General features: G+C 43.9%; 2 protein-coding genes across 5 annotated transcripts in view; both read right to left on the minus strand.

Annotated features, from left to right (window-relative positions):
* The window catches only part of CENPH (centromere protein H), a 25916-nt gene extending 20191 nt beyond the window's left edge, over positions 1-5725 (minus strand). For all 3 annotated transcript variants that reach the window (XM_011985275.1, XM_011985274.1, XM_011985276.1), the window contains exons 1-3: positions 5502-5725; positions 3399-3454; positions 320-368 (exon numbers count right to left, since the gene is read on the minus strand). In XM_011985275.1, coding sequence (XP_011840665.1) covers positions 320-368; positions 3399-3454; positions 5502-5635 — 239 coding nt within the window. In that variant the 5' untranslated portion in view covers positions 5636-5725. The remainder of the gene's footprint in view (positions 1-319; positions 369-3398; positions 3455-5501) is intronic.
* Positions 5726-11017: 5292 nt separating this feature from the next.
* On the minus strand, positions 11018-22347 carry CCNB1 (cyclin B1). Of its 2 annotated transcripts, XM_011985277.1 has the most exons (9): positions 22074-22347; positions 21277-21447; positions 21012-21182; positions 17913-18095; positions 14697-14855; positions 13987-14223; positions 13564-13704; positions 11906-12016; positions 11023-11736 (listed from the first exon to the last, which is right to left on the minus strand). In XM_011985277.1, exons 1-9 carry the CDS (start codon positions 22092-22094, stop codon positions 11629-11631), a joined length of 1302 nt encoding a protein of 433 aa, XP_011840667.1. In that variant the 5' UTR covers positions 22095-22347; the 3' UTR covers positions 11023-11628. The 2 variants fall into 2 exon arrangements, with proteins under 2 accessions (XP_011840668.1, XP_011840667.1); XM_011985278.1 differs by lacking the exon at positions 11906-12016 and having other exon boundaries at positions 11018-11736.
* Between the last annotated feature and the right edge of the window lie 1297 nt (positions 22348-23644).

The raw sequence follows: 23644 nt of genomic DNA on the forward strand, positions 1-23644 counted from the left end.
CTTGAACTCCCGACCTCAGGTGATCCACCCACCTAGGCCTCCCAAAGCACTGGGATTACAGGCATGAGTCACCATGCCCGGCCCCAAAATATTTTTTAAAAAGTCAGGTTTGGTACAATGAGCCTGTAGTTCCAGCTACTCAGGAGGCTGAGGCCAGTGGATCCCTTGAACCCAGGAGGTAGTGGCTTCAGTGAACTATGATCACATCACCATACTCCAGCCTGCGTGATAGTGAGACTCCATCTCTAACAACAAAATAATAGAAAATATGATTAAATCTTAGTAAAGACCATAAACAAAAATTTTAAATACAACATACGCTTCGATTTGCTTTTCTTGCATAATTTGTTCTGGAGTTTTTTCTTCATCTGCAAATAAACAATTTTTTGAAGTTACTAACATTTTAGAAAGGTGCTGTCCAAAAGGAATATAATATAAGCCACAAGGGCAAAATACATCATTTAAAATGTCATTTCCACATTACAGAAAAGAAACAGTGAAATTTAATTTTAATATACTTATTTAACCCAATAGATCAAAAATATTATTTCAATGTGCAGTCAGTTTAACATTACTAATGACACATTTCACATTATTCTGTCTGTATTTTACATTTACGGCCCATCTCAATGATGACTAACCACATTGCTTGAGTCCAGGAGTTTGAGACCAGCCTGGGAGACATAGCGAAACTCTGTCTCTACTGAAAATTAGCCAGGCACGATAGTGCATGCCTGTAGTCCCAGCTACTTGGGAGGCTGAGGTGGGAGGATCGATCGAGCCCACGAGGTAGGGGTTGCAGTGAGCCAAAATCTTACTAGCTACACTCCAGCCTGGGTCGCTGAGCAAGATCATCTCACTATGATGATGGAAATGTTTCATATCTATGCTACTCCATAGGGTAGCCACTGGTCACATGTGGCAACTAAGCATTTGATATACACTTAATTTTAAATTTTATTTCATTTTAATTAGCTTTAAAAAGCCACGTGTGGCCAGCAGTGGTGGCTCACGCCTATAATCCCAGTACTTTGGGAGGCCGAGGCAGGTGGATCACCTGAGGTCAGGAGTTAAGAGACCAGCCTGGCCACCATGGTGAAACCCCATCTGTACCAAAAATACAAAAAATTAGCCAGGCGTGGTGGCAGGTGCCTGTTTTCCCAGCTACCCGGGAGGCTGAAGCAACAGAATCCCTTGAACCCAGGAGGCGGAGGTTGCCCAGAGCCGAGATCGAGTCATTGCACTCCAGCATGGGGGACAAGAGCAAGACTCCAACTCAAAAAAAAAAAAAAAAGTCACTTGTGGCTAGTGGTTACCCCATCGGACAACACAACTCTAGAAGACAATTCCACAGTAACAAAAATCAAATTGGTGGTTGCTGGAGGAAAGGGTGGGGACTGACTGTGAAGCGGCACATGGGATTATTCTGGTATGAAAATGTTCTGGCCGGGCACAGTGGCTCACGCCTGTAATCCCAACACTTTGGGAGGCCAAGGTGGGTGAATCACGAGGTCAGGAGTTCAAGATCCGCCTGGCCAAGGTGGTGAAACCCTGTCTCTACTAAAAATACAAAAATTAGCTGGCCATGGTGGCAGGCGCCTGTAATCCCAGCTACTTGACAGGCTGAGGCGGTGAACCCGGGAGGCGGAGGTTGCAGTAAGCCGAGATCTCGCCACTGCACTCCAAGACTCCATCCAAAAAAAAGAAAAAAGAAAAAAAGAAAATGTTCTGTATCTTTTTTTTTTTTTTTTTGGGAGACAGGGTCTTCTTCTGTTACAGAGGCTGGAGTGCAGTGGTGTGATCTTGGCTCACTGCAGCCTTGATATTCCAGGCTCAAGCAATCCTCCTACCCCAGCTGGGTGGGACTACAGGCACATGGTACCACATCTGGCCAATTTGATTTTTTAGAGATGGGGTCTCACTATGTTTCCCAGGCTGGTTGTCCTGGGCTCAAGCAATCATCTCGTCTTGGAACCTCAAAGTGCTGGGATTACAGATTGATCCACCACGCTCAGCCGAAAATGTTCTGTATCTTGATTGTGGTAGTGATTATATAGATTTAGAAATTTGTCAAAACTCATCAAATTGTACCCTTAAAATAGATCCCTTTATTGTAAAAAACAATCCTTTAACCAATAAAGTCTCAGTTATATATATATATATGTTTTTTTTTTTTTTTGAGACAGAGTTTTGCTCTTGTTGCCCAGGCCAGAGTGCAGTGGCGCAATCTCGGGTCACTGCAACTTCCGCCTCCCGGGTTCAAGCGATTCTCCTGCCTCAGTCTCCCAAGTAGCTGGGATTATAGGCATGCACCACCACGCCCGGCTAATTTTGTATCTTTAGTAGAGATGGGGCTTCTCCATGTTAGTGAGGCTGATCTCGAACTCCTGACCTCAGCTGATCCACCTGCCTCGGCCTCCCAAAGTGTTGGGATTACAGGCGTGAGCTACCATGCCTGGCCATATATATATTTTTTAAACAGTAAAAGAATCAATACTTATTTCTCTATTGATTGCTTGACAGTCTCACTCTATTGCCCAGTGGAGTGAAGTACAGTACAGTGATTCAATCACTTGAGCCCAGTGAGTCCCAGCTGGGACTACAGGTATGTATCACCATATCCGGTTAAGTTCTTTCATTTTTGTAGGGACGAAGTCTCACTTTGTTGCCCAGGCCAATCTCAAACTCTTAGCTTCAAGTGATCTTCCTGTCTTGGCCTCTAAAAGAGCAGATAGTCAATTTTAGATAAACATCTTCTTTCAAAGGCTACAACTAAACTTCCTGTGACCTGCCTTACATCTGTCTTCTCCTAGGTACAGAAATTCTACAATGTTAACTAAATCTAGGTTTTGGATGTCATAATCCCTTAAAAATGGTACTAGCTATACAGAGAACAAAAAGACTATTGGAATGTAAACTCTTCTTATTTGGATCTGAGCTCTAAAATTATCTTCTTAGAGAAGCCATTCCTATGAAAAGAAGCCCCTCCCTCTTATCATGCCTTTGTTTCCTTCACCATACTTACCATACTTCATAAATATCTTGCATGTTTACCAGTTTTGCTACACTAGAACATATATAAACAATTTTTGGTAAAGTTAATTTTATTTTTCCTCGAGAACTGTTAATCATCAAATTCATAAAATCTTATTTGAGGCCAGGTGTGGTGGCAAAATCCTGTTTCTACAAAAAAATACAGAAAATTAGTCAGGCGTGGTAGCATGTGCCTGTGGTCCCAGTTACTTGGGAGGCTGAGGTGGGAGGACTGCTGGAGCCCAGGAGGCTGAGGCTGCAGTAAACCGGAGACTGCGCCACTGCATTCCAGCCTAGGTGACAGCAAGATCCTGTCTCAAAAAAACAAACAAACAAAACCCTAATTTGAAAATGAAAATACTTACTTGCATCAATCATTGATTTATATTCTAAGAGCTGTTGTTTTGTCTGTGCTCTCAGCCTGAAAACAGATAAAGAGAATATAAAGTCACATATTTATTAAGGTTTTACTCATTACCGTGTGATGAACCAACTCATTCTTTTTCGGAAGATGATATCACAAAATAAATACAAATAATTAAACTCATAATTACAAACTTCTAATTTGGCCCCATTTTGTTTAAAATGGGTATAAAGAACTTCAAGGCCTCAGAGGAAGACACAAAATGGAATACACTGGGAAAACAGCATCTGTAAGGAAAAGTTAAAAAATTGGCATTTAAGATTATTTTTAATAGGCCAGACTGAACTAAGGATGCAATACAAAGAGACCAAACTGATTAAACCCCAAACCACTGTAATTATTTACAAATACAGATGTTATCAGGAGATACAGAAAAATAACAAAGATACTAATCCTTGGATTCACTTAGTTTTTCAGTTGTTCTATAAATCCAAAAATCATACATAAGTAGAAAAACAATGAGTAAATGGTAATTTAAGATGACAGCAAGGGTAAGGAGGAAAAAGCAATAAAAAAGAAATAGGTATATTTTCATTATTCAAAACATTTAAAAAAGAAAAAAAGGTAATTAAAAAAAATTTTTTTTTTGAGTCAAGAGTCTTGCTCTGTTGCCCAGGCTGGAGTGCAATGGCACAATCTTCGGCTCACTGCAACCTCTGCCTCCCGGGTTCAACCAATTCTCTTGCCTTAGCCTCCTGAGTAGCTGGGATTACAGGAGCCTGCCACCACGCCCAGCTAATTGTTGTATTTTTAGTAGAGACGGGGTTTCACCATATTGGCCAGGCTGGTCTCGAACTCCCTACCTCGTGATCTGCCCACCTCAGCCCCCCAAATAAATTATATTTACAAAATAGTTCACACTTGCATGACAGTTTCATAATTCTGAAACTTTTGACTTTATTTTCTTATTTATTTATATTTCCTGAGACAGAGTCTTGCTCTGTCACTCAGGCTGGAGTGCAGTGGCACGATCTCGGCTCAATGCAACCTCTGCCTCCTGGGTTCAAGTGATTCTCCTGCCTCAGTCTCTCAAGTAGTGAGGATTACAGGTGAGCGCCACCACGCCCAGCTAATTTTTGTATTTTTAGTAGAGATGGGGTTTCACCATGTTGGCCATGGTTGGCCAGGCTGGTCTGAACTCCTGACTTCAGGTGATCCATCCGCCTGGGTCTCCCAAAGTGTTGAGATTACAGGCGTGAGCCACCGCGCCCGACCCATAATTTTTTTAAAACTACCTTTATGATATAGAACAGAGGACCGCACATTTTTTTCTGTAAAGGACCTGATGGCAATTTTTTTAGGGTTTGTGAGTCACATGGTCTCTGTTTTAGCTACTCAATTCCACCCTTGTGCAGGAAAGTTGTATTCCAGTAAAACTATTTATGGAAACTGAAATTTTAATTTCTGATAGAGTTCATGTATTATGAAATATTTTTATGATCTTTTCCCTGCAACCACTTAAACATAAAAACTATGCGTAGCTTGAGTGGTCACACAAAAATAGGTAGTTAGGCAGATTTGGCCCAGGACCTTCTCCTGCTCACTGGTTTGGAAGACGGATGTCCCTTCTCATCGAATCTTCCCCAGCAACCGCTTAGTGGAAAAGTATAAACATCATCCGCTTAGTAGAATATATAACATATAAACCTTCTGGGTTACGAAGGGGTCGTAGTTCTAAAAGAAAAGGTAGGGGCACCTTCCTTTCAATTTAGGTCTGGTATTCAACTTGCCTGTAAACCGGGGGCGCAGGGGGGAAACAGGAGGAGAAATTACAGCTTCTAAGGACTTTCCAAGGGCCCGGGGCACTGTGCTCAACACTTTCCTAGACTGTCTCATTTAACCCTTAAAACCTGTCTACCAGGGGGTCATTTTTCTCTCCTTTTCGCTGATGAAGAAAGAACTTCAAGAGTTTAAGTGAATGAGGCTGTCACGGAGACATGACGTGACCGAGCGTGAATTCGAACCCTAGCCCTTCTGAGCAAAGGGCGGAGTTCCGGGCCACAACGCCCACTTGGCCCCGGCTGAGGCGGCCAAAGGGAACAACCTGAGGAGCAGGGTCATGCGGTCCTCGCTGCGCGCCGCCTGGGCGCCGGCGACCTGCGGCGGCCCGCCTGCCCCGCCTTCCTCTCCGGAGTCCGCGGGCTCGTCGGTGGCTTGCATCTGGGGCTGTTCCTCCATTGCTGGTTGAGGGGAAAGGCTACCACTCAGCAGGAAAACGCCGTTCAGAAGACGTCGCTTTTCCCGCCACTAAATTGACGCCGGGAAAAGGCCCGAGAGCCCCGCCTCTTCCGCCCAGGGCCCCACCCTTTCCGCCTGGGCTTTCGGTTGCTGCGGCTGCTTCTCGCTCTTTTTTCATCCGGGCTCTGGTGGTGAAAATAACTGCAGACCACTGGTAAAAAGTTGGAATAGCTTTCGTTAAGCGTCAGATGTGTAGAGTTTTGAGCTAGGGGCTGGACTAGAGACGTTGGGACACCTCCCGGTAACAGCAGCCTCGGGGGGAAAATCTCCTGACCTAAGTGGTCATTCGGCCTTGGTGCTGGGACACGTGAGTGCGGCCACAGCTGTGTGTCCACCCATCTTGGCACTTCTTTTCCGTCCGCTGCCTTTGAAGATGGGTGTGCCCGGCAGGCTGTGAAAGATAAACATTAGAGGGTTGCTTAGAAGACTTTTTTGACCTGAACCCATGAGGTGCATACCTTTCGTTTGGCGGGGAAACCAGTGGCTTCTGAAGTTCAGGGATATCCACGGGCCACAAGTGCGAGGCATTGCAGACATTTCGAACCCAGACTTCCAGCCTGGAGGCATCCACACACTTTAAATTTCTTGCGCTGATACTTCATTCTGTCATTATGATTGACACCACTCGTAACTGAGAGTTGGGTGCCCTCAAGTTTTGAGTGTCTGCAGGGTACCATTGAGCTTTCTTAGCTGTGTAGTGAGTGGGGGGAATGGAGAAAATGAAGGACAAATGACTGATTTGTAGTTTTTCATTAGAGTCGGTCGTGTAAGGGACACAGCCCTTCCCGCACAAGCACAGCAGCTTGAACCTCTTTGAACAAGAGAGTCGAGAGTTCTTTTACAGCTAATTACTCCCTAGTTAATCTTGATCATACTGTGCTGTTTTCTTCCTCTCCATTGTTAATGTAATACGACTCCTGATAAAAGTTAAATTCGCCGGGCGTGGTGGCTCACCCCTGCAATCCCAGCACTTTGGGGGCTGAGGCGGGTGGATCACCTGAAGTCAGGAGTTCGAGACCAGCCAGGCTAACATGGTGAAACCCCATCTCTACTAAAAATGCAAAAAAGACGGTCTCAAAAATTTTTTTATAAAAAAAATAATGCAGTGGTTATCCAACGTGAGAATTCGGAGGAGACTTTGTTAAAACACATTTCTGGGTGTCCCTAGGGTTCTGATTTGCATTTGTAGCAAGTTCCCAGGTAAAGTTGCTGTTGCTTATTGATGAGGACACTTTGAGAACCACCACCATAAAGGGTCATAAAACGCAATTTAAAAAAAAAACCCACAGTAAAACAAAAACGGTGGGTATAAGGCCTGGCACGGTGGCTCATGCCTATAATCTTAGCACTTTGGGAAGGCAAGGCAGGCAGATCACTTGAGGCCAGGAGTCTGAGACCAGCATGGCCAACATCGTGAAACCCCATCTGTACTAAAAATACAAAAATTAATCGGGCACAGGGGCACAAGCTTGTAATCCCAGATACTCCGGAGGCTGAGACAGAAAATCGCTTGAACCAGGGAGGCTGAGGTTGCAGTGAGCCAAGATAGCACCATTGCACTCCAACCTGAGTGATAGAGTGAGACCCTGTCTGAGGCGGGGGGGAGGGTGGGTGTGGGTAGGGAGCTATCCATTAGAAAGTCAATAGTAAAGGTAGAAGAGATGATAGAAAACTACCATATTACCAGGGAGATAAATGTCAGGAAAGTATAATTAATGAGTGCTAAAACTAGAGACCAGCACTTTATAGGAATGTTACAGCTAATGGTTACCACCTTAACCACCAGATGGTCAAAATTGGTATCAAAAATGGTGTAACAATCTGATGTCTGACCCTAATATAATGCATGAGTTGTACAGATCACCTTTATTGCCATGTGTAACCTGAACTTTGCTGAAAACATGAGACAAGAAATCCAGAATGAGGAACATTCTACAAGACAATTCATGTCTATGTCCTGAAACACAGAAAGCAGGGCGGTTGTTGTTCTATATGGAAAAACAAACCATGATTGAATCTTGGATTGGAAAAGGAAAGAAAAAAAAAAGCCCTAATACATTTTTGGAACAATTGAGGAAATTTGAATGTGTTCTGCATATTAGATATTAAATTATCAGTTTTCTTAGTGTGATACGATTGTGGTAGGGTTTTGTTTTGTTTTGTTTTGTTTTGTTTTAGAGTCACTGTCTCACTCAGGTTGAGCCACAGGCCACCATGCCTGGCTAATTATTTTTCGTAGAGACGGTGTTTTGCTCTGTTGCCCAGGCTGGTCTTAAACTCCTGGCCTCAATTGATCCGCCTATCCTGGCCTCCCAAAACACTGGGATTATACCGCCGGGTGCAGTGGCTCAGGCCAGTGATCCCAGCACTTTGGGAGGCTGAGGCAAGAGGATCTGTCGAGCCCAGGAGTTTGAGACCAGCCTGGCCAAGATTTAAAACAAAAACAATCATGGGATTACTGTGTTAGCAGAAAGATGCCTTTTTAACATGCCACATCTTCAGTAACATTAAAAATCACCAGGCACACTTGGTTTCTCAACCAAGGAAAGCACATACCTTTCCTTCCTTTCTTTACTTTCCTTTTTTCCTTACTGTTCTAAAGCTTTTTAATAAACTTTCACTCCTGCTCTGAAACTTGCCTGGGTCTCTCCTGCCTTACGCCCCTCAGTCAAATCCTTTCTTCTGAGGAGGCAAGAATTGAAAATTCTAAAAACAAAAAAACGTCAAGCTGACAAAAAAAAAAAAAAATCTCAAAAGATATTGACTGGCCAGGTGCGGTGGCTCACGCCTTTAATCCCAGCACTTTGCGAGGCTGCAGTGAGCGGATCACGAAGTCAGGAGTTCGAGACCAGCCTGAGATTAATTTTGTCATGGTCCTCTACAGCCGTAACTTTAAAAATCTAGAACGGATTTTTTTTTTCCTTTTTTTTTTTCTTTTTTTTTGTACGAGGCACGCTCTTGCTGTGTCATCCAGCTTGGAGTGCAGTAGCACGAGCATAACTCATTACAGCCTCAAACTCCTGGGTTCTGGTGATCCTCCTGCCTTAGCATTCTAAGTAGCTAGGTCTACAGGCACATACCACCATGACTGCTGGGCTAATTTTTTAAATTTTACAATTTCTTTTTCTAATAGAGACAGGGTCTCACCCAACTCAGCCTCCTAAAGTGCTAAGAGTCTATTTTTTATATTTTTTTAGAGACAGGGTCTCACTATGTTACCCAGGTCAGTCTTGAACTCCTGGCCTCAAGCAATCCTCCTGCCTCAGCATCCCAAAGTGCTAGGATTATAGGCGTGAGCCACCAAACATGGACATAATTTTCTATTAATGTAGGGGAGGAACATCTCTAAAAGAGCAATTGTATCATACAGAGAAAAATCTTTAGAAGAGACCAAAAATGCATGGAATATTTACCATTTTATTTTTCGAGACAGGGTCTCACTCCCACACCCAGGCTGGAGTGCAGTTGTGTGATCTTGGCTCACTATAGTTTTGACTTCCCTGACTCAGGTGATTCTCCCACCTCAGCAGCTGGGACCACAGGTGCACTCCAGTACCCCTGGCTAATTTTTGTGTAGATGGGATTTCGCCATGTTGCCCAGGCTGGTCTCGAGCTTCTGGGCTCAAGCAACGCACCTGCCTCAGTCTTGCAAAGTGCTGGGATTACAGGTGTGAGCTACTGTGCCTGGCCTATTATATTTAATAGCTCCAGGACAAACGACTTCACTGTTTAATTTAGCTAGTTTCCAATGAATGAATGGGGACTTCAAATGATTGTAAGGCTTTAAAAAGATGAAACTGGCCGGGTGTGGTGGCTCACGCTTGTAGTCTCAGCACTTCGGGCGGCCTGATCACCTGAGGTGTGGAGTTGGAGACCAGCCTGACCAACATGAAGAAACCCCGTCTCTACTAAAAATACAAAAATGGCAGGGCATGGTGGTGCATGCCTGTAATCCCAGCTACTCGGGAGGCTGAGGCAGGAGAATCGCTTGAACTGGGGAGGCGGAGGTTGCAGTGAGCCAAGATAGCGCCACTACACTCCAGCCTGGGCAACAGAACGAGACTCCGCCTCAAAAAACAAACAACAACAACAAAAAAGGAACTTTTTGGTAACTATACACAATTTTAAAGTTTTTATAGAAGTGTTTGGTAGTACCCCCATATATTTGGTAAGCCTTATCTTAACTGATAAACTGGTAAAACTGTATTATCACAGGAAAAAACAAGATCAGGGAAGAATAGATGGGCATTGAAGATATTTCAAGTTAGACAAGGAGGGTTTCAGTCATGGCACTGGCGTAAACGGGTATCTGGAAGAATTCTACTTCACACCACATATAAAAATTGCCTAGTTAGGGCTGGGTGCGGTGGCTCATGCCTGTAATCCCAGCACTTTGGGAGGCAGAGGTGGGCGAATCATGAGGTCAGGAGATCGAGACCATCCTGGCTAACACGGTGAAACCCCATCTCTACTAAAATTACAAAAAATTAGTTGGCCATGGTGGCTCACGCCTGTAATCCCAGCACTTTGGGAGGCTGAGGCAGGCAGATCACCTGAGATCGGGAGTTCAAGACCAGCCTGACCAACATGGTGAAACCCCGTCTCTACTAAAAATACATAATAAGCTGGGCGTGGTGGTGCATGCCTGTAATCTCAGCTACTCAGGAGACTGAGGCAGGAGAATCGCTTGAACCCAGGAGGCGAAGGTTGCAGTGAGCCGAGATCGTGCCATTGCACTCCAGCCTGGCAACAGAGCGAGACTGTCGCAAAAACAAAAAAACTTACTCATGTGTTGCTTAATGATTGGGATATGGTTTGAGAAATGTGTCATTAGGTGATTTTATTGTTCAAACACCAGAGTATACTCACACAAATCTAGATGGCATACCCTACTGCACTCCTAGGCTATATAGTGTAGCTTATAGCTCCTAGGCTACAAAACTATACACTATGTTATTGAATACTGCAGGCAATTATAACACGTCAGTATTTGTGTATTTAGGCACAAGGTACAGTAAAAGTATGGCATCATAATCTTATGGGACCACCAAGGTGTATGTAGTCTGTCTTTGACCAAAATGTTCATGGGGCACATGACTATCAGTACCATGTAATATAATGCACAAATACAGGTAGGCTTATGTATGTTGACAATAATTGTTATGTATATAGAATAAACCACATTTTTAAAAAACCCATAAAAATTGATATGCACATCTATATACAAGACATGGAAGGATAAATCCGTAATTGTCGATTTCAGGTGGGTGGGATTTAGAAAGAGCCTAAGGAAGGGGTAAATTAACTTTTAAAAAAGATACCTTTTGTATTTGAGTATTGTTTTATTAAACAAAACACAAAACCAAAATGAAAACTGGGCTTAGAATATAAAGTTCTCATTTTTCAAAGTGAAAGTTTGAAGATACTAAAGTTGATAACTTAAATAGTGGTAAAAGTAAATAACTTAGAATTATGGCAGCAATCACCAGAAGAAACAGAATTCTAACAGGGTGACTAGGGATTTGGTGGTAGACTTTTACTTTAAAATAGAACTACGTAGCAGATTCTCCATGATGACTTGGCTTACATGCAGTATGTCCTATGGAAGTAAAATTTTCAAATACCTCCATCACCTTCAGTAATTCATATTAATAAAGTAAAAGCCAGGTACATAAAACAAGAACCAAGTATATAAACATATACATCGATTGGATCCCCAGGTAAACCAAAAGCAGTTTTTAAAAATATTCCCCACCATACCTTTTAAGACAACTTTTCCGCTACCCTACAGTAGCAAGTAACCACATTCAAATTAGTTAAGCTATAAAAAAGTAAAAGGGGCCATAAGCTTTATTAAAAGGAAATGCAACAGTAATATGTACAGATGGCACATGGTGCCAATTTTATTTGTAAATATAACTCAAGTTTACAAGTTACACCTTTGCCACAGCCTTGGCTAAATCTTGAACTAGTGCAGAATTCAGCTGTGGTAGAGTGCTGATCTTAGCATGCTTCGACGTGGCATACTTGTTCTTGACAGTCTGGAAGACAAAAGGATAGCAATTAAAGAGGGGAAAAAAACCACAAGATCCAATGATACAGGTATTCATTTAAAACATTAACTCATTAAAAATAAACCAGGCATTTGCAGGCATTAAGTTTGAATTATTAGACTTTTTGACATCTTACAATGCCACTATATTGACTCACCATGTGCTTTGTAAGTCCTTGATTTACCATGACTATATTCTTAGCCAGGTGCTGCATAACCAGAAGAAGAGATTCTTCAGTATATGACAGGTAATGCTGTAGAGTTGGTGTCTAAGACAACAAAAGTTAATGTTAAAAATGCTCAATCGATAATGATTTTCATAAAGTTTCTAGATGTTTGATGTTATTCAGGAGTGGGGAAGGGAAGGGTACTGTATCATTAATTAATATAAGTGAAATGTAAGACAAAGCTAAAGACTCCTCCTTTCCTAGGTGCTCTCATGCTTCTATAGGAACCTCTGCTCAAACACAATTGCACTATTGTAATTGTTGACTTGCCCACCCTAAAACTAGACTCCACTTCCTTGAGGCCAACTTTGTCATAGTTCTATTCTTTTCTTTCTTTTTTTTTTTTTGAGATGGAGTCTCACTCCAGGCTGGAGTGCATGGTGTGACCTTGGTTCACTGCGACATCCGCCTCCCGGGTTCAAGTGATTCTCCTGCCTCAGCCTCCTGAGTAGCTGGGATTACAGGTTTGCACCACCATGCCTGGCTAATTTTTGTATTTTTAGTAGAGATAGGGTTTCACCACATTGGTCAGACTGGTGTTGAACTTTTGAGCTCGTGATCTGCCCACCTTGGCCTCCCAAAGTGCTGGGATTACAGGTGTTAGCCACCACACCCGGCTGCATAGTTCTATTCTTAACACCTAGGGTAGTGCCTGCCACATAGGAGACGCATTTGCTGAATCAATGAATATGAATGTACTATTTGTATGTCACTTGACCTTCAAGTTTCTCCTCTAAGGAGTAAAAGTTGCTCTACCTTTCTCAAGGGGAATACAGTTGAAATTAGGCAAAGAAATGGAAACACTTGACTGGTTGCAATGGCTCAAGCCTGTAATTCCAACACTTTGGTAAGTGGAAGTGGGTAGATCGCTTGAGCCCAGGGTTTCAAGACCAGCCTGGGTAATATAGGGAGGCACCATGTCTACAAAAAATATAAAGGTCAGCCTCCAGAGTAGCTGGGACTACAGACATGTGCCTATATATATATATATATATATATGTATGTGTGTGTGTGTATATATTTGTGTGTGTATATATATATATTTGTGTATATATATATATTTGTGTGTGTGTGTATATATATATATTTGTAAAGATGAGACAGTCATGTACATGGTCTCCTGCAACAACCTGAATATATATATATATATATATTTGTAAAGATGAGGATTTGCTACATTGCCCAGGCTGGTGGGCGACTCTTGTAGTTTATAAGTGTGATGATTGGGTATTCATGTGAACGTGTGAAATGTGCCACCCTCAAACCTTGTTACAACATGGGCATATTACCCATCTGACATGAAAAAAATTTAAAAACTAGCCAGAAACCTTCAGTCCCAGCTACTCTGGAGGCTGAGGTTGCAGTGGGTCAAGACTGCATCACTGCACTCCAGCCCAGGCGACAGAGCGAGACCTTGTCTCAAAAACAAAACCATGTGGAAACATTCTAAGACATCTTTTTAAACTATTCCTTCAGTAGATCCCATATTTATGAATCACTTGAATTGCCCTTTAATAACAAAAGTTCTGTATTTAGTCAAACATTCTTTACAATTTAAAAGCTTAGGAGTTCTGTGGGACAGAGCTTACCCATTCACCATTATCCAGAATTTTCAGTGCTAAGCAAAAAGCTCCTGCTGCAATTTGAGAAGGAGGAAAGTGCACCATATCATAGTCCAACATAGTTAGTTCCATCAGGTATTTGGCCAAAGTATGTTGCTCAACATCAACCTGAAACAAAACCCGTGTCACTGAGTTTCTTTCAGAAAATTTTCATTTGGCACTAACCTGCATGCCCATATGTATCTTTTAACTACAAATGTTTGTCTACAAACTCTCAAGTGCCCACGGAAAGCCCTAATATTAACATGCAGCCTGACTAAAAATAAAGAACAACTTTATCTCTTCCCCATGTAGTTAGGTATAATATAGGTCAGTTGAATTCGACTTGCTTGGTCAGCAGCAGTGTTCCCTAATGTACCCATACCGAAAGGTTTCTTAAGAAACCTGTACCTCTCCAATCTTAGATGCTCTCCGAAGGAAGTGCAAAGGTAGAGGCCGACCCAGACCAAAGTTTAAAGCTCTTAGAATCTTCATTTCCATCTGTCTGATTTGGTGCTTAGTGTAAGTATTGTCAGTCACAAAAGCAAAGTCACCAATTTCTGGAGGGTACATTTCTTCATATTTGCTTGCAATGAACATGGCAGTGACACCAACCAGCTGCAGCATCTTCTTGGGCACACAATTATTCTGCAATGGGAATTTCAACACAATGAATAACATGTTTGAAAAGGAGACACAGAGCTATGATGGAGAGGTAGAAAGACATTCTCCCATTGCAAAATCTTAATTAATGATACCATATCCCCCAAGAAAGATTTTAGCTGAAAAAGTCAGTTTCTTTCTTTTTTTTTTTTTTTGAGATGGAGTCTCACTCTGTCGCCCAGGCTGGAGTGCAATGGCGCGATCTCAGCTCGCTGCAACCTCCGCCTCCTGTAGCTGGGACGACAGGCGCCCGCCACCACACCCAGCTAAATTTTTGTATTTTTAGTAGAGACGGGGTTTTACTGTGTTAGTCAAGATGGTCTCGATCTCCTAACCTCGTGATCCACCCGCCCGCTGGGATTGCAGGCATGAGCCGCCACACCCGGCCCAGCCCAAAAACGTCAGCTTCTTATGACTCGGCTAGAATCCTGGAAGGGAAAACTTACTGAAATGCTTACCTGCATGAACCGATCAATAATGGAGACAGTCATGTACATGGTCTCCTGCAACAACCTGAATTTCATTTGAACCTGTACTAGCCAGTCAATTAGAATGGCTCTCATGTTTCCAGTGACTTCCCGACCCAGTAGGTATTTTGGTCTGACTGCTTGCTCTTCCTGCAAAAGAAAATGCCGATTATTCTTAGAAACATGACTCCATGTGACACATTTATGTCCAGAAAGATCAGTTAGTTCCTACAGTAAGTAGCACTGGGGCATTTAGAATCTCTATCAGTTCCTTTTTTTTTTGAGACGGAGTCCCGCTCTGTCGCCCAGGCTGGAGTGCTGTGGCGCGATCTCGGCTCACTGCAAGCTCCACCTCCCGGGTTCATGCCATTCTCCTGCCTCAGCCTCCCGAGTAGTTGGAATTACAGGCGTCCGCCACCACGCCCGGCTAATTTTTTTTTGTATTTTAGTAGAGACGGGGTTTCACTGTGTTAGCCAGGATGGTCTCGATCTCCTGACCTCGTGATCCATCTGTCTTGGCCTCCCAAAGTGCTGGGATTACAGGCGTGAGCCACTGTGCCCAGCCTTTGTATCAGTTCTTAATTCAATTATTCATATGGTCACCACAAACAACACCATCACCAAGAAAGAAAGCAAACATTAAGGCTGGCGTGGTGGCTCATGCCTGTAATCCCAGCACTTTGGGAGGCTGAGATGGACAGATTGCTTGAGGCCAGGAGTTCGAGACCAGCCTGGCCAACATGGCAAAACCTCTCTTTACTAAAAATACAAAAATTAGCTGGGCATGGTTGCGCACACCTGTAGTCCCAGCTGCTCAGGAGGCTGAGGCAGGAGAATTGCTTGAACCCAGGAGGTGGAGGTTGCAGGTAGCCGAGATTGCACCACTGCTCTCCAGCCTGGGTGACAGAGAGAGACTGTCTTCCCCCTTCACCCCCCCGCCAAAAAAGGGCAAACATTAGATAGGACAGTGTGACAGCTTTTTTATATTGTCAGGTCTTAACGATATTCAATTCACCACAACTCTTGCTAGTCCACTCCCTTCCAAATAAAGATACTATACTATCATCTCAGATCTTTTCACTTGAGCCTTTAAAGTTAGAACCTGAGCTTTACGTAGAGAAAATATCAAACTCCCAGGGCAGCTGGAACCCATGTACTACAACACTCCTGCCTGCTCCAGGGTTAAAGCCCAACAGCAACATAGCTAAGAACTGTGGAGGACAAGAGTGACTTTATTTTAAATGCTAATCCAATGTGCCTTCTGCCTGTTCACTTTAAGTTTGGCCTCTCCTCCAAAACAGCCCTTCATACTATTGTATACATTATAGGCTATGATGTCTGTAGCATTCTCTCAACCACCCGCACATTCACTCTAGAGCACGTATACTTTCCCCAAGAAAATGTATACATACTCAAGCCGTGGGTATGAGGGGTTACAGTGCAGAGATCTACATCTTACAGCCATCAAAGACCAGACTTATGTCTGTAAATTCCCCCTCATCAGTCACCCAATACCAGCAAACTCCATTTATCTGCCTCATTCCTTGGTTTCTCAGCTCTTCTGACATTTGGGGGGTTGCTTTGCATATATGGCCGCCTTGCACAGAACAAGAACGAAGCATCAAGAAACAGCACATTTACAGGCTGGGCACGGTGGCTCATGCCTGTAATCCCAGCACTTTGGGAGGCCAAGGTGGGCGGATCATGAGGTTAGGAGATCGAGACCATCCTGGCTAACATGGTGAAACCCTGTCTCTACTAAAAATACAAAAAATTAGCCAGGCATGGTGGCACGTGCCTGTAGTCCCAGCTACTCAGGAGGCTGAGGCAGGAGAATGGCGTGAACCTGCGAGGCGGAGCTTGCAGTGAGCCACGGCACACCCCCTGGGTGACACAGCGAGAGTGTCTTAAAAAAAAAAGGTATCCTCCAAAGTTAGAACACAACTTTAAAAAGCCCTAAAAAGATGGCAGAAGAAACTCAAAGCAGAAGGCTACTCCTGGCATAGAAGTCTTGCAGAAGAATCCTATAGAAAAAGGAGAGGCCCCAAAGGAGCAGGCAAGAGATGTCAGTGATGACATTAAGACGATGCATTAAAAACAACTGGGGGCTGGGTGCGACTGCTCATGCCTGTAATCCCAGCACTTTGGGAGGCCGGGTGGGTGGATCATCTAAGGAGTTTGAGACCAGCCTGGCCGATATGGTGACCTCATTTCTACTAAAAGTACAAAAATTAGCTGGGTGTTGTAGTGGGCACCTGTAATCCCAGCTGCTCAGGAGGCTGAGGCATGAGAATCACTTGACCCGAGAGGCAGAGGTTGCAGTGAGCCGAGATTGCACCACTGCACTCCAGCCTGGGCAACAGAGCAAGACCCTGTCTCAAAAAACCAAAACCAAATAAAAATACAAAAAATTAGCCAGGCATGGTGGTGTGTGCCTGCAATCCCAACTACTCGGCAGATTAAGGCAGGAGAATTGCTTGCTTGAACCCAGGAGGCAGATTGCAGTGAGCTGAGACGGCACCATTGCCCTCTAGCCTGGGCGACAGTGTGAGACTCCCTCTAAAAAAAAAAAAAAACCCACACATACACCAAAAAACTAGGTAAATGTGATAACGGTATAGTTGACGCTACTATGTTTATGCTGCCATATAGAATGCTTGTGTTTGTAGGAAAAGGGCAAATGCCATTAAGAGAAAGTTTCAAAAGTGGGATCAAATTGAAGTGAACCAAAAAGTAGCTTTTGAGTGTACTCCTTTTGGGCACAAATAATTTCACCAACAACTGGACGCACATCAGCCACACTAACACAAAATGCCTTGTGTTAGGGGTGGCTGTAGTCTTTGAGTATATTCTACATCCTCATCCACTTGCTGACCCATTATTACCTAAAATGCAGAGTTTGGGACTTAACCATTCCAAATACGGTGGAGATTGCACATATACATATCAAATTCAATCTGTGGACTTTCCTTCAGAAAGACCGATAGTAGTATCCACCCTGACTTCGAACTTTCCTGCACAAAGTGGCAAACAGACTCCATTGATTTAGTGACTTTTTATTTTAGGTATTCCATGAAGGAGAATTTGAAAGTGCGATCTCTTAAGAAATGCTGCCCAAGTCCTGCTTGAATTATTATGAACTATTGATAGAAAAGACTTTCATAAAGTTAGATGCAGTTTAGAAAAAAAACTAATGATAATACTGACCTCAAGTTGTCTCAGATAAGCATAAATATCTTTCACATATTCACTACAAAGGTTTGGATCGGCTCCATCTTCTGCATCCACATCATTTACTGCAAGAATTACATCAGAGAAAGCCTGACACAGGTCTTCTTCTGCAGGGGCACATCCAGATGTTTCCATTGGGCTTGGAGAGGGAGTATCAACCTTAAAACAAAGAGATCTCTTGAAACAAGAGCAAATAGGAGTAAGCACTATAGTTTGGGCTTGAAGGTCAGGTTATTGGTACCAACTCAAGATAGTATTCTCCTGAATCAACATACAATTCATTTCCTTAAAGGAAAAGTATCTTTTCAGACTTATTCCATTTCTTTTTAGGAAGTGATTAACATCCAAAGTGATCATTTGGGTTGGGCGCGGTGGCTCACGCCTTTAATCTCAGCACTTTGAGAGGCTGAGGTTGAGGCCAGGAGATCAAGACAAGCCTTGGCAATATAGCAAGACCCTGTCTTTGTTAAAAAAGAAAGTGATCATTTAATTACTCAATTAAAAAGAATGAGGTCGGGCATGGTGGCTCAAGCCTGTAATCGCAGTTCTTTGGGTGGCTGAGGTGGGAGGATCCTTTGAGACCATGAGTTCGAGACCAGCCTGGGCAATATAGCAATAACTCATCTCTACAAAAAATTAGCTGGGCATGAAGGCAACTGCCTATAATCCTAGCTACTCAGGAGGCCAAGGTAGGAGGATCACTTGAGCCCAGCAGTTTGAGGATACAGTGAGCTATGATTGCGCCATTCTAATCCAGCCTGGGCAAAAAAAAGAGTGAAATGCCAACTCAGAGTGAGTCAGTTTAAAGTTGGAAGCAAATAAATTCACATTCTAGACTTTCCTGCAAAGGAAACTGAGAAGTAATTAATCTTTATCAGCAACATGTGAAGTTAATCCAAATAAAGGACAGTTCAGTCTTTAGTCTTTATTTCAAAATATAAACTGCTTCTCACTACTCAAAATAACATAAATTCTATCCTGACTACTAAGGATTAACTTCATTACCATTAACCACTTCCTTCAAGCTCCCTTTATCCCATTGTTCAAACATTTATTGAGCCCCTTCTTCAAGTCAAACTCTACAAGGCATTGACTTCATGGCATCCTCAGGGACTCTGAATTTAGTAGACAAAGTAAAGAAATAAGGTCGGGTGCGGTGGCTCACACTTGTAATCCCAGCACTTTGGGAGGCCCAGGTTGGCGGATCATGAGGTCAGGAGTTTGAGACCAGCCTGGCCAACCTGGTGAAACTCCCTCTCTACTAAAAATAGAAAAAAAAAAAAAAAAAAAAAAAAAAAAATTAGCTGGGTGTGGTGGCGGGTGCCTGTAATCCCAACTACTCAGGAGGCTGAGGCAAGAGAACTGCTTGAATCCGGGAGGCGGAGGTTGCAATGAGCCAAGATCACGCCACTGCACTCCAGCCTGGGTGACACAGCAAGACTCCGTCTCGGGAAAAAATAAATAAATAAACAAAAATAAGACTGAGACTGGGCATGGTGGCTCATGTCTGTAATCCTAGCACTTTGGGAGACTGAGGCAGGTGGATCACGAGATCAGGAGTTCGAGACCAGCTTGGCCAACATAGTGAAACCCCGTCTCTACTAAAAATAGAAAAATTAGTCAGGCATGGTAGCACGTGCCTGTAGTCCCAGCTACTTGGGAGGCTGAAGCAGGAGAATCGCTTGAACTCAGGAGGCAGAGGTTGCGGTGAGCTGAGATGGCATCACTGCACTCCAGCCTGGGCAACAGAATGAGACTGTCTCAAAACAAACAGACTGATTCTAGGAACAGGGGTGGAGATGGGAGAAGTTCAGGAAAGCTTCAGGAGTTGATGCTTGAGCTGTTTTCAAAGATGAAAAGGTTATTAGCTAAATGAAAGGGTGGGGAAGGCATTCTTACTAAGTGGGAAAGCAAAGGTAAGAATCGGTATGGACCTTTCGAGAAAGCATCATGTAGTTTGATATGCCCAAAGACCATGCTGGCTACATGTTTCATGTGCTATGCCCAGAAATTCAACACTAAAGCAATAGTTTTCAATGTCTTATCCTTAGATATAAGAAGCTTAACTGGCTGGGCGCGGTGGCTCACGCCTGTAATCCCAGCACTTTGGGAGGCCGAGGTAGGCAGATCACGAGGTCAGGAGTTCACGACCAGCCTGGCCAACATGGTGAAACCTCATCTATACTAAAAATATGAAAATTAGCTGGGTGTGGTGTTGTGCGCCTGTAATCCCAGCTACTAGGGAGACTGAGGCAGGAAAATTGCTTGAACCTGGGAGACAGAGGTTGCAGTGAGCCGAGATCACACCACTGCACTCCAGCCTGGGCAACAGAGCCAGACTCTGTCTGAAAAAATTTTTTTTCAGATAATTTTCCCAACTGGTTTTAACTAAGTTTAAAAAACTGAGCTTCAGAATGCAGTTCATTGCAGTTTCATCAAAGCAGCCTCCTCTACATGACCTACCTTTCCTTCACAGGGAGGTCTATCATAGGATACATTTACATACCTTTTATTTAATAAAAAGTTACTAGTTTTGAGGCTAAGTGTTAATTCATCTTCTTAACCACTCCCTGAAAAGTTGCATTCTTCCTGTTTTACTCCTTTGCATTTTCCAGTGTTACAGGTTTATTATTTAGTAGCCATATTAGGCAGTAAAAAATTTCAAGAGAACATTCTGTTTACTCCAATAAATTCTGCAGAGGTGGCTTGTACTTGGACAAACAAAGCCTTTGGCTCAGGCAGGTACTACTTAATATCATTAACGAAGGAATATAAGACAATTAACAATTAAAAGCATAGATTCTGAAGCCAGACAGCCTGAGCTTAAATCTCATATGGGCCACTTACCTGTGTGACCCTGACATAACCTCTCTAAAGCCATGATTTAAATAGTAGAGGTGACAATACCTACCTCAGAGTACCTGTAAAGATTATGTGAGTTAATGCATGTAGAATGTTGGGCAGAGATTGCCTCATGCTAAGCACTCAATAAATGGTATTAATTTGAATGCTCTTGCAGTGAAATAAGGGACAAGAAATAATCAACAGACTCTACAATGGTAAGAATAAGTTTACCAAAATAGGCTCAGGCGAAAGTTTTTCTTCTTTAACAGGCTCAGGTTCTGGCTCAGGTTCTGGGTCTGGCACTGGCTCAGACACTGGCACTGGCACCAGCATAGGTACCTTTTCAAGAGGTTTTGGTAGTTTTTTATCAATAACTTTTCCAGTAGCTGAAGGTTTTACTTCCTGTAGATGAAACAGAGAGAATGAAATGTTTCTGCATCAAAGGCCACAGTTGGAAGGCCAGCTCTTACAGAAGTTAGGTCGGGAAGACAGTTACCTTCTTCATAGGCATTTTGGCCTGCAGTTGTTCACTGACTTTGTTACCAATGTCCCCAAGAGCTGTTCTTGGCCTCAATCCGGGCTTGGAGGTTGCAGCAGGGGCCGTAGGAACGCGCTTTGCGCCTGCCATGCTGATCTTCACCTTATTTTCAGCATTAATTTTCGAGTTCTGAAAGAAGCAAGACCACTTTAAGAGCTGGTCCACGGAGGCTCGAGTAAGTCAAGGGTTAATTAAGGTGGGGCACAAGAGAAGTTCCCAGAAGGAAAGCCGAGTAAAAATGGGTTCCGAGGGAAAACGTGGGTCCCAGAGTCTACTCTGCGGCCGTGACAAGTCAGTTTCCGCCGACAACCTCTACATTTACCAATTGAGGGATTCCCTGATTAGTCCTGCCAAGCCCTAAAATACCGAGAATTTACGTTTGAAAGGAAACCGAAAAAGCCTCCAATTGCAGACACCTTCTCTCTGGGAAGGGGGTTACAGAGCTGCTAGCGGGCCCACTCAGGGACCCTCTATCACTTTTTCAAAAGGTTCCCAGTCGACTTTCCATCTCCCCCAAACATTTATCCAATATCGGTTCAGTTCTCTTTCTCACCTTCCTCCCTCCATCCATCGTCCCCCACACTCCCCCACCAGGCCTGGGCCCACCTCGACGCTCTCTTGGTGACTTCCCTCCCACCTTCCTCCCCAAATCGTTCCTGCGGCCCTCTCCCGCTCGGGGGGCTCCCGCAGGCGAGGCAGAGCGAGCAGGCTGCAGCGAAGAAGGCCGCGTCAGTTCGCAGTCCGTAGCGGCTCACCCTGGTGACTCGGAGCGCCATGGCTTCCTCTTCACCAGGCAGCAGCTCAGCGGGGAGAAGCAGAACACCGGAGCCCCGACCAGCCGAGGACCTGCACCCAGCAGAGACCAACAGCCGTTCCTCCGCAGCACGCCGGGAAAAGCAGGCCCAGCCTCAGGTTTAAACCCCGCACTGCTCCCTCCTTATTGGCCTGTTCGTGGCACTCACTCCTTTCCCATTGGTGGCTGCCTGTCCCGGAGAATGCGTTTCCAGGGCGATCCCGCGAAGGCGTTCGAGAGGGGCGGGGCCAGAGTGAGGCTAGGTCGGAAGGCGTGGCCAGACTCTCACGTGGTCTGCCTCCGCGCCTGCGGTCTCGGGCAGCTGCCGCGGTCACCTGGAGAGCCGAGCAGCGCGAGCACCGCCCACCTGGAAAGGTGAGCCGGGCAAGAGTGTGCGCTGCCAATGCCAGCTCAGGAAAGGCCTGGTGACCTTTGGAAGGTGACAGTGGCGCGGCCACAGTCTCAGAAGTGTCAAAAGTAGTTTTGGATCTAGTCCAAATTATTGTTGTACACTTTCCATTTCTACGGTAGCAGTAATAATATAGTTCATGAAAGGCTTTAATATACGTTCTTTCATTTGATCGTTGCAACAGCTCTCTGGGGTGGAGTAACTGAAGCTCAGCGGCTTAGATGACTTTGCCAGGATCGCACATTAGCAACGGGGGAACAGAATTTAGGGTTTTTTTTGAGGGGGAGGGAGGGAGCGTATTCGTGTTTTCACAATACTGATTGTCCCTTAACAATATTACTTGATTATTTCAAGATTGGCCAGTTTCCCAAGGCCAATTGTTTTGTTTGTTTTAGCTTCCTATTTGGAAATAATTTCATACTTGCACCAGTTGCCAACAAAAATCTTGTAAGGAACATTTCTGTACCCTTTACCCAGATTCAACTATCCTTAACATGTATTTGCCTCTCATGGGAAGATCGAGAAAAACTAAACAAAAAGACATTTTACACCATTTGCTTTGTTATTTGCTCACTCTCTCTCCGGATCCAAAGAAAAACAAGAGGGTTCTTTTTGCCTTCTACTCCTCAAAACACACCAGGAGCTCAGCAATTGGAGGGGAGGCTGAAGGACAAAAACATTGATACCTCATAGAGCAACGGTATAAGAGCCAATAGAGACTGCTGACCCTGGAAGTCAAGGATCCGAAAGAAGGCGCCCAATCATTTGGTTTCATTCGATCGTTATTCAGTCTTCTATCATCATAGTTCTACCCTCCTACTCGGATGCCTACCGTGGGGCCCTTACCATTGCTCTCCTCTGCCTGGAATGCCCGCCTCTTCTTGCACTCAAGCCCCTGTTCTATTCAGGTAATTCCCATTCATCCTTCAGTTCTGTGTTCAGCATCCATCCTCAGTCTTTCTGGGTTTGATCAATCCTGCCTCGCCCCATGCAAGGGCGAGAGGCAAGGGGTGAGGCAGGATTACTTATCCTCTGTGTTCCAGTTTAAAAAATTTTTTTTTACTTTTTTTTTTTTTTTTTTTTTGAGACGGAGCCTGTATCTGTCGCCCAGGCTGGAGTGCAGT

Source organism: Mandrillus leucophaeus, unplaced genomic scaffold (genome assembly GCF_000951045.1).
Source record: "Mandrillus leucophaeus isolate KB7577 unplaced genomic scaffold, Mleu.le_1.0 Scaffold281, whole genome shotgun sequence".
Classification (NCBI taxonomy): Eukaryota; Metazoa; Chordata; class Mammalia; order Primates; family Cercopithecidae; genus Mandrillus; species Mandrillus leucophaeus.

Bases quoted from the DNA above. Each gene is read 5' to 3' on its own strand.
- CCNB1 (XM_011985277.1), bottom strand. From the start codon at position 22,094: ATGGCGCTCCGAGTCACCAGG. The intron at 21,183-21,276 runs GTAACTGTCTTC...TTTCATCTACAG, and splicing joins CCAAAATGCCTATGAAGAAG to GAAGTAAAACCTTCAGCTAC. The intron at 12,017-13,563 runs GTAAGCTCTGTC...TTGTTGTCTTAG, and splicing joins TTCTGGATAATGGTGAATGG to ACACCAACTCTACAGCATTA.